We start from the raw sequence: 11815 nt of genomic DNA, 5'->3' as shown, positions 1-11815 counted from the left end.
AATTAACTAATTAAGGAAATAAATGGTCTCTCAGGCCTTCTCCTCATAAAACAGTTTTGAGAGGAGGAGGGAGCAGATCCCTCCCCTCTCCCTTACTCTTTCTACTCCCCCTCCCATCACCTTCTGCATTTTTTTTTTTTAATTTATTTATTTATTATTTATGTTTGTAGGTGTTCTCCGACCAAATCAACAACTCTCCGTCCACTTTCTACCATGTTGTGCCGTTCATCTTCTCTCCCGGCCGCTGCTGCTTGATAGTTGTTTGTTTATATTTTTTGTTTTAAATAATAGGTTTCTTCTCTCTGTATATGCCCTCATGAGTAAGGATGAATTATTAGGTGTGAATGGTTATTTCTCACGGCCTGGATAATTAGGTGTGAGGAATTATCTCTCACGGCTGGTTAAAATAAATTTTGTTATGAAATTTGGCTTCCCATGTCTTAGATCTAGTCTGCTCGAAGCAGATCTGCTCTTTAACTGTATTTGTACATGTGTTAGCAAAAGATTGAAGTCATAAATAGTACTTGATTGTAAGAATTTTTGTTTGTATCTATAACTTTGTAACTTCATAGCATGTGGCTATGCATTTTGCAAAGCTTTATGTTTTGTGTTGTAAGAGTTTTTTGCTCTGCTCTGTAAGAGCTTTATGCTCGTGATCTTTAATTAGTGAAATCCTCAAATTTCCGTTCAAAAAAAAAAAAAAAAAAAAAAAAAAACTAATTAAGGGTATAACTAACATTATATAGACTATGTTATTAATTATAGATTTAATACAATTAACTAATCAAGGGTATAACTAACATTATATGGAATATGTAATTAATCATAGTTATAATTTTATAATTTAATAACTTAGTTAATACTTATTACTTAATATATACTAAATTACAAAACAGAGGAATAAGAATGTATGATATAAGTAATTACAAAGCTAGTTAATTAATATGTAACTAGTTAGATACTAATTATGTTACTTATGTACTTATGTTACTTGTTGCTAGTTAATAGTGTGTGACATTATATACAAGTTATTATAATTTAATTGTAACAATTTAACATATTAATTATTACATATATGATCTAACATATGTGAATCATATGATTTGAAATTATTACAAATTTACAAACATGTAACATTCTATACAAAGTTGATTATAAATTGTTACATATATGATGTATAGATATATGATATATTAATTACAAATTTCAAATTTAATATGCAATGTAACTATGTTTATGAACTATAGTCTACATATGTTACTTACTTACTTGTTTTTGTCTTAGTGATATATTAATTAGGATTATGAGACTTTAAACACTAAAACAACTAGACATTATAGACTAATAGTTACTTAATTAGTAACCTAGGAAGTTGATAACTAAATAATACTATATGTAACTATGTTATATGATAATAGACTAAATAGAGGGATGGTGCATCCTCCAGAAGCCGGATTCATTGGTGGGCAAGATTTTTCAAGAAAAATATTTTCGGGGAAGCCCGTTTATGAATTCAGTATTGGGGCAAAACCCATCCTATGCATGGCGGAGCATTTGGAAAGCCAATGGCATTCTTGCTGAAGGTCTTGTCTGGCGGGTAGGTGACAGTCATTCGATTAAGATTTGGGAGGATAGTGGGTCCGACCAAATCTTGGCTACAGACTACAAAGGCCGCTTGATGGGGTGAATATTGAAGATTGGGTTAGTAGTCTGATTGATCAGGAGAGTAGGTGGTGGAACGTTCCAAAACTTCAAGAGATCTTCTCATAGGTGCAGGTGCAAACCATCTGTAAAATTCATATTTGTCCTGGAGGGCAACCGGATCAACTCGTTTAGGGGGGAACCAAGAATGGGGCTTACACAGTTAGCAGAAGGAAAAGGGTTCACGCTCGAATTCATGGTCAAGTAAGGGGCTATGGAGGAGAATATGGAAGGTGAGGGGATCACAAGACATATGTTTTCATGGAAGGCATGTCAAAATGCCTTGCCTACAAAAGAAAACTTGAAATGGAGCCATATTGTTTTTGAATCTCTCTGCCCTCTGTGTGGTTTATATGATGAAACTGTGGGGCACATCCTTTGGCACTATCAATCGGCCAAAGACGTTTGGATTGAGGCCCTAAGGCATTACATAAATGCACGAGCAATGATACCAGCTTTGAGGAGATCTTTTTGCTGCTTATGGATAAGTTGGATGATTCTAATTTCCAACTCTTTACCAAAGTAACACGACTGCTATGGTTCAGAAGAAATTCTGTAGTCCTTGGTGGAAAGCTGATGTCACCGGTAGCACTTATGAAGCAGGCGAAGGAGCAAATAGTAGATTTTGAAAGAGCCACAGCCACATGGTCCCAGGAATCCCTCACAATAGCGTCGGCTAACAGGGAGACTAGATGGGAAAAGCCACCAATGAACTTCATGAAAGTGAATTGGGATGCCGCAATTTCAAAGGATCAAAATGCAACGGGAGTGGGAGTAATACTTCGAGACCACACAGGTGATGTGCTAGCCTTCTTCTGCACCTACAAACCAATTGCAATGGAACCCACAACTGCGGAGGCCATGGCAGCTTAGTACGTAACTGAGATCAGCAAGAAGATGGGAGTGAGTTACAACATTCTTGAAGGTGATGTGAAGGAAATAACCCAAGCCCCGCAACGTGACAACATGTGGAGAGGGAGCTATTGTACGTTGATGGAGGAGGCTAGGAAAAATCTTCAACAGCAACATGAGTGGTCTGTAAAACATGTGTTTAGATAGGCCAATGACACGACCCATAAACTAGCCAAGCTGGCAATATCCCTCAGGGAAGAGATCTTATGGACTAGGGGTTATCCCTCTTGTATCAACGTTAATGTACTTGCTGAGCAAGTTTCTTCTTAAATAAATGAGATGAGTTTTTCCTCAAAAAAAAAAAAAAAGACTAATAGTGATTAGTGTGTGTGTTAGTGTGTGACATAATGGCTTTATATGATATTATGATGAGAGGGTCTTCTGTGTGGCCGTTGCACAAAACAAGGGTTTTGTGCAACCCACTCAGAGTTTCACACATCAGCATTGAAGAAAAATTGCAAAAAAATCATATGTGAGCAAAACACTGGATTGTTTCTCTCAAACCACCATCCGCTGCCGCTGCCGCCGTCAACGCCGCCTCACACCACATCCGGCGAAGAGAAAGAGGGAGAGAGTTCCAGTAGAGAGAGAGGGAGAGAGTTCTAGCGGAGAGAGAGAGGGAGAGAGTTCTAGCGGAGAGAGAAAGGGAGAGAGTTCTGGCGGAGAGAGAGAGGGAAAGAGATCCAGCCACTAGGGGTGGCTGCGGGAGAGAGAGAGAGGGAGAGAGATCTGGCAACTGGGGCACTAGGGGTGGCTCGCGCCCACCCCCGGCCAATGGGGGTGCGGTGAACCTCCCCACCTCCCTCTGCCACCCTCTCCATTTTCTTTAAAAAAATAATAATAAAACATGATATAATCAGGTGTGGATGTTTATTTTTTCTTAGAATGTTCCAGCTGATGTGGCAACCAGTGAATGGTTCGCACAAAAACTCCATTTATGCATGGACCACATTGAAGTTATTCTCTATTATGATAATAGTGTGTGAGTCTGTGACAATTGACATTAATTAACTATGTTACTTGTTTGTTAGTTAAATTATTAATTACTATATATACGGTATTTAGATATTAAGTTATTAACTATTAATTACTACTATTAGACTACTAGTTAGTCACTTAGTATTTAGTTAGTATGTTATATATATTGTATTATTTGATTTATTTGTATACACTAACTTTACTAAGTAAAGTGAGTAATTTATTAATGCTTTATTAATTTTTATATTGCTTGTTTTTTAATTTTTTAATTTATGTAATCAACTAACGTCTAACATTGTTAATGCCTTAATAGTTTTTTTTTTTTTTTTTTTTAGAGATGAAATGATTTAATTATGTTTAAGTATTAACAATTTAACATATTAACTAAAATTCTAAATAATCCTATGTGTTATATGATAATAGTGATTAGTGTGTGTGACACTGTGTAACATAATGACATTATTTGATAATAGTATGTGAGTCGTACACTCATGTGCGGTGTGACCATTACATTAACTAACTATATTACTTTTTTGAAGTAAACTAACTATATTACTTGTTTGTTAGTTAATAACTTAATAGTGTGTGCCCTTATAACTTATATACAAATATTATAATTTAATTTTAAAATTTTAACATATTAATTACTACATATACCATATTAAGATATTAAGTTATTAACTATTATTCTATTAACTACTACTATTAGCCTATTAGACTACTTATTTAAAATTAAAAATTAAAAATTAAAAAAAAAAAAAATTAACCTAGTAGATTACTAGTTAATAACTTAGTAACTTTGTAAGATTACTAAGTTAGTATATTCAATATATTGTATTATTTGTATGCAATTATACATAATACACTAAGTCAAGTGAGTAATTTATTTGCTTTATTAATTTTGACATTGCTTATTTTCTAATTCTTTAATTTAATTTAAGGAGTCAACTAAAGTCTAACATTGTTAATGCCTTAATAGTATTTTTTTTAATTTTTTTTCTGGATCAAATTATTTAATGGTGTTAAGTATTAACAATTTAACTATTTTAACATATGATAATACTAGTGAGATTACAGTGATTATTGTCTGATTAATACTAAATAATGCTAAATAATACTACAATGTTTGTTTTAGAGTTTTTATGGGGTACTATACACACACGATTTGTTGAGTACTTTAGTTAATTAAACTGCTGGAATTTAATTGATATAAATTTTATTTAATTTTAACGGTTTAGATCATTTATTGGATAATTAAGAGACGAGCTCACCTAAAATTATCCATACTAGATTATTCTGATTATTTGAAATATTTCATCTTAGAATCATAGTCGTCTGATTTAATTTAATTTGATTAGAGACGTTTGATTTGATTAATGGAATACAACGGTAAGCTATTCCGAATGTAAGAGTTATATGGTGTTCCATATGACACCATGAGCACACTAATCCAACGTTCTGAATTGATTGAGAAAATATAAGAACTCTCCAAGGTAATATTTTCAACTTCATATCTTCTATTGTTAACTTTTGAAGAGTTTTCCAAAATGGGTTGAGTATTAATGAATTTTTTTGATATGGTTAACAAATTTGATTCATGGGTGTCTATTAATAGATATTATTAATTCGTAGGTTTGTTGGATGAAATTGCGAATGAGTTTTGATTCATAGTATTTGGTAATAAAGATTTTTGGGTGTTTTGGGGTGAAGCAATTGATTAGAATAAGGCCTTAGTAAAATTGATTATTAGAATTCTATGGGAGGCATATAAATCAAACATGGTAGGATTTGATGTCACCGTAATATTTTTGGCTAAATATAGATGATGGTGTGATAAAGATTAGAGTTAAAATCCTTAACAACTAAAGTGATGCATGATTAAAACTTGTAAACGAATTGATAACTAAGGTACTTTTTACCTCCGTTGTAAAAATTATAAGTTGGATGCGGATTCAAAATAACGGGCATGCAATGCTAGGTAAAGGGACACAACACCAAAAACCCCCAACAGATTTTATTATAAATCTTTTGGGAGAGTGTTGGGAGATTTTATAAATCATTTACTTATACAATTGAAATTGCACTTCCTTTCATATTGTTAATGACAAATTTTATTCAATCATATGTCATGATTTAATAATGTTACGTATTACAATTACTTCATCTTTATGAACTATGTATGATTGTGATTATAAATGAAAAGAGCTCTCAAAGTTTATGGTATAATATACAGTTATAGATGAGCTTACAAGATCATATAAAATATTATATGTGCATTCATGTCATAAATGTTCACCCGAGACATTGCTATAGTCACGAACGGTACCGGATCGCATGGATAGCATGGCAAGCACTCCGAAGGACAGTTATGAGAAGGTGTGTGCTATCGGCCGGGTGACCTTCACCTAGGGGAAGTTGCCAACCCGGTAGCTCTCCCCTGTGACGACAGGATGAGCCTACACGTCATTTGGGACAAACCAACATGCGCCACACATGGTAAAATTGTGGTTATAGGTCAAAGGGTAAACATGATTTAAGGACAGAAAAATAAAAGGAAGTAGCTATACTTTGCATAACTTACTCACTTCTTGCTTTTCAATTGTTTATTATAGTGCATGATTGAGATTGTGATATAAAAATCTGCATAACATGTTTTTTAAGATCTTGGCGTTGTGGCTACTTACTGAGTTGTCGAACTCACCCCTTCTCCCTATACATTTTAGTTTATTTTTTATTTTTTATTTTTTATTTTTTTATTTTTTCAGATTGCCTTATATATCGTAGTAGTAAGGATAGGGGTATTGGTGGGCCCCTTAGTTGTTAAAGACCCAATCATCTGGCCCAATAACAGGGACACTGGGGCTTATTGCTTTGTGGACTATGAAGAGCAGTAGCAATAGATGTGTCTGAGATTCCATTCTATAGAGTAGATTGCTTCAGACAAGCATACACTGTGTAACTTTATTGCTTACGAGATTATTGAATACTAGCACATTATGTGTTTGTGATTTCATAATGAGATGTTATAGTACTCTGGTGATATTATGTTTTTGTGGTGATCATATAATAGGAATCTTTTTTTTTTTTTTAATTAAGAATATGTTACAATTGCTCCCAGTTGCTCTACCTCTAGAACTTGGGGTGTAACACGAACTGTCTCAGCCATCTAACATTTTTTGATGAAAATGTAAGCTGTTGGATGCATGCAATGGACAATAGTTGTAAACCATTAAATCGCGTAGGCGTTATATGGTGTATCTGAACCTTCGTAAGCTTCCCCTGATTGAGTTGATCCGATGACTAATATTCAATCTTGCACGCGGAGGACTTAATCAACTGCTATCGTTTCCCATGCACTCACGGTCACCAAGATTGACAAGGTGACAGGCATCTTGGTATGACTATAGGCTGTCTCAGCCCTCCAAATTGCTTGGTGAAATATTGGCCGTTGGATGGGTGTAATGGAAGACAGTTCTAAACCATTAAATCACGTGGGAGTTATATGGTATATAGCAAGCTTCGTAAGCATGCCCTGATTGATTTGATCTGAAATTAAATCTTGAAAAGATTTATATAATCCACAGTCCCTATTAAATAAGAACACTAGATTTAATTAGAAACGCCACATGGGATTATTTTTTTGGTAAACTAAAGGTCTTGACACGTGGCACGCCCCAAGCGATTGGTAAATTCTCTCTCCAAATCGAGTCGTCCATTTATTATATTTTTTTTTTATATTTTCGCAAATCCGACGGCTGGGATTCTGGGATGGAAACCAAACGTTAACTTTGGTTTCTAAACCTAATTTTCTCATCCCTCTCAGATCACTCTCATCATCTCTCCTTCATTCCAGTTACCAGAGAATCGCTTGAGGACTAGATTAGTTGAACTAGGGCGATAGCGAGAGAGAGAGATGATCCATTGAATGTAGCCTGCTGCGAGCATTCAATGCATCTCCCATCGTAGTTGAAGAGTTGAATGCACGCATTAAATCTTTCTCAACCCCTACCCAACAACCCGTTCGTTTTAGATTCTCAATCGAGCCATTGATGGATCATCTAATGACTTCCTAACCAATCGTACTAGTTTTGTGAGAGAAACTCCCTTGAGCTATCGCGTGACTCGCTTCTATTTCGAACCAGAAGATGATACCAATTTTTCTCCTAACCCGTCCAATCTTACCGCCAAATCCCTTTTTTTGTGTTCTTTACATTGTTTATTTGATTATTTCTGTTTTTTCAACTGTTTTGTGACATTTTGGTTGTGGTGTGGCAGGTTATCTTCTCCAAGCCCTAGTATATACCGAAGGCAAAGACAAACATGATGGCTCTTGATCTAACTCTAACAGAAATGGCAATCGAGTACTGGGCTTTTAGTCATCATAGGTTTATTTTTTATTCATTCTCAAATCCCCCCATCCCCCTTTTATACTCGAGTATGAACCTATGATGTATGCAAGTTACTCGAGTTGTTCAGTTGTTTCAATTTGTTTGCTCTTGCTTCTTGCTAACGAGAGAGAAAACGTTCTAAAGAGCCTTTTCTGCCTTTTCAATTTTTAGAGTATTTGTTATTTTATTTTCAGATTTGATTGTTCCTGAATCCTAATTAATGTTGCTAATTTTCATCATTTCATGGAGGAAAGTCTATTGAATTTGCAAGCTACAACCTCAATTGGCTATTGGAAATTGCAACAGCCTGATTGTTTGAGCCTTGAGGTTTTAAAAAAAACTTGTTCTAATTTATAATTTGATTAATGAATAGGAAACCCTAGATAGAAATAGAATCACAGAAATAACATTTGCTATCTGATTACTTAATGCTTTGATTAAAAAAAATAGGAAATTATATATAAACTTCTTAGGTCAACAGGCTTTTATTAAAAACTCCCTAGGTGTGTTTTTTTTCGGAAATTGACTCACTGGATCAATCAAAACTACAATAAACTCTCTACCGTAAAAAATGTTTAACAGCCATTAGGGCCACTAAAAACTCATCGTTTTACCTGATTAAAATATTAATTTTTTATTCATTTAATTTAAAAAATTAAATCTTTTTTTAAAAAAATAAAATTGAAGAGTGGCTAGGGGTGCCACGCCCCCCACCCAAACCCCAAACCCCTAAGGGGGTGGCCGTGAGCCACCCTAAACCCCCAATGGGGTGGCCGCGAGCCACCCCAGGGGTGGCAGGGTGGCTTACGGCAAACCCTAGGGTGGCTCGTGGCCACCCCATTGGGGGTTTGGGGTGGCCCGCAGGCCACCCCTCCACCCGTGGGGTGGCTCGCGACCACCCCCTTAGGGGTTTGGGGTGGCCCGCAAGCCACCCCAAACCACCTAGGAGTGGATGCAAGCCACCCCAGGGGTGGGCAAACTGCCCCTGGGGTGGCTTACAGCCACCGCATAAGGGTTGGGGGGTTGGGGGGGAGAGAGAAAAGATTTAATTTTTTTAATTAAATTAATAAAAAAAATTAATATTTTAATCAGGTAAAATGGGGAGTTTTGAGTGGCCTTAACGACTGTTAAAAATTTTTGACGGTAGGGAGTTTATTATAGTTTCGATTGACCTAGGGAGTCAATTTCCAAAAAAAAACACCTAGGGAGTTTGTAATAAAAGCGCGTTGACCTAAGGAGTTTATATGTAATTTCCCAAAAAAAATTGCTATGTCTATTTGTCATTACATTATGTTATAGTTGTTAGAACTCAAGATTTTGTTAACATTTGCTCTCTGATTAATTAGTGCTTCGATTAAAACAAATTGCCATGTCTATTTGTTATTTAATTAATTCCATTATGTTATTACTCAAGATTTTGTAAAGTCTCTGCCTCCTTAATTCTAATGTTTAGTCTCTGCCTCCTTGTGCTATATCTATCTATTATTCAATTTAAGAATTATTTATGTTAGTTAAAAATCTGTCATATTAGCAAATAGAAAGCTAGAATTTAATCATCAATTAAATTTATAATTAACAGCTATGGAGAATACAAGTTAGTCTATGGAATCAGAAGACATTGAAGTTGATTTAGGTGATGATACACTTACTGTCAACCCTACTCCTAGATCTGGTGGGTCTAGTAGCACTGAAAATACACCAGATCAACCTGTTGACACTGTTTCTCCTGCTGTTGGTGAGTCTAGGGCTGGGGATGGAGTGGCCCAAGTGGGAATACACTATATCAAAAGAAGGAAAAGCAAAAGACTTCCAAAGTATGGAATAACTTTGGTTCAGTGACAATAGGTGGAGTAAAAAAAATTACAATGTAATTGGTGTAAGAGATTGTTTGTTGTTGGCTACCTTAACCCTCAATAGGCATTTGACTTCATGTGTTAGATTTATGGAGTTTAATAGCAGTAAAAAGCAAAACACTTTGTCATTTGAACCTATCAATGGCCCTGATGGTGTAGGGAATTTGACTACTTTTAGTTATAAAGAGAGTAGGGTTATGGAACTTGCTGTTCATATGGTGTTACTCCACGAGTACCCTTTTAATATGATGGAACATAAACCTTTTAATAAGTTTGTGAGGGCCTGCACACCCCATTGAAAAAAAAAAAAAAAAAAGCCATGTAACTATAAGAAATGACTGCATTACCACTTACAATACTGAAAAATGAAGCTGAGAACACTTTTAAAATTAGTTGATAAGGTAAACATTATTACTAATATGTGGACCACCTCTCAAACAGTGTCATATATGGTGGTGACTTGCCACTTTGTGGATTCCACTTGATGCCTCCAAAAAAGAATTTTAAACTTTTGCAATGTACCTCCTCCATATTATGGTGTAGTGATTGCTGATGCATTAAGAGATTATTTTTCTAATTGGGAATTAGGGATAAATTTCTTACAATTACTGTTGATAATGCTAGAGCTAATAATTCTGCAGTTGGACTTATGAAAGATGATTTGAGTTGAAGAATTCTTTGCCAATTGGGGGAAGGTTGCTTCATGTTAGGTGTTGTGCACACATTACAAACTTGTTGGTGCAAGCTGGGCTTGCAGAAATTGGAGATATTATAGATTCTGTTAGGCAGAGCATAAAATATATAGTGGCTTCTGAGGATAGGTTGAATGTGTTTAGTGAGATAGCAAAGAGATTACATTTACCTTGCAAGAAGCTGATTTTAGATGTCCCCACATGTTGGGCCAACACCTATATGATGTTAGAGACTGCAATTAGGTTCAAAGAAGTGTTTCCTAGGTACCATAGAGTTGATCAAACTTTTCAATGGGTTGTAAGTCTAAAACAGTGGGATATGGTAGATAATATCAACCAGGTTTTGTTAGGTTTCAATGATGTAACCAACGTTGTATCTGGGAGTGATTACCCTACAACAAATCTGTTTTTACCTGAGATTCGAAGGATGAAAGAAGTTTTGATGATTAAGTGTGAGGATATGAATGATTATATAAGGTTAATGACAACTAAGATGGCTGCTAAATTTGATAAGTATTGGGGTGATAGCAATTTGTTGATGTCCCTAGCTGCTATCTTTGATCCAAGATACAATATAAAGTTGATCAATTTTTTTTTTCCTATCATTTATCCTGGGGCTGAAGCTAGTACTCACATTCACAATGTGCTAACAATTCCACAAGAGTTATTTGAGTTATATGTTTATACTCATAATGCTTTTATCTTGCAAGAAACTACTCAAGTAAATGCTTCTTCTTCCTCAAGTGCAACTGTTAGAGATGTAGTTCCCAAAGTTTCCCTTGGTCGATCAAGGTATTTTGAACATATTAGAAGCAGTGACACCATCCGGCCCATTAAAACATATTTGCATGTTTATCTTGAAGAGGATGTCTACATTTATGATAAGAATGAGAATAGAGATGATATGGAAATAGATTTTGAGGTTTTGGCATGCTGGAATTACAATGCCTTGAAATACCGTATCTTGTCTAAGATGGCAAGGGATATTTTAGCTGTTCCCATAAGTACAGTTGCTTCAGAATCCTCCTTCAGTGCTGGTGGTAGACTTATTGAACCCCATAGAGCATCATTATCCCTTGAAACTGTTCTAATGCTCTTATGTGGTTCAGATTGGATGAGAACACTTCATGGCATCAAGAGAAAATCTGCTGGTGAAGTAAGTGACTTTATAATTTATGTATTTAGACTATTTTACTTACTCTTCTTTTTGTATGAACTGGCCTTATTAACTTTGTGTTTGTTTTTGTAGAAATATATTGAAGTGGAGTTGCCTACAACTACAACTACCTGA

General features: G+C 35.2%; 1 protein-coding gene across 1 annotated transcript; it reads left to right on the top strand.

Annotated features, from left to right (window-relative positions):
- The first annotated feature begins 9581 nt into the window (after positions 1-9581).
- LOC132162905 (zinc finger BED domain-containing protein RICESLEEPER 2-like) lies at positions 9582-11815 on the top strand. Its single transcript, XM_059573119.2, has 3 exons — positions 9582-9714; positions 10590-11680; positions 11774-11815. The coding sequence occupies exons 1-3, from the start codon at positions 9582-9584 to the stop codon at positions 11813-11815; spliced, it is 1266 nt and encodes a 421-aa protein (XP_059429102.2).

Source organism: Corylus avellana, chromosome 8 (assembly GCF_965113065.1).
Source record: "Corylus avellana chromosome 8, dhCorAvel1.hap1.2, whole genome shotgun sequence".
In the NCBI taxonomy this organism is placed as follows: domain Eukaryota; kingdom Viridiplantae; phylum Streptophyta; class Magnoliopsida; order Fagales; family Betulaceae; genus Corylus; species Corylus avellana.
This window is presented reverse-complemented; position numbering and strand designations above follow the sequence as displayed.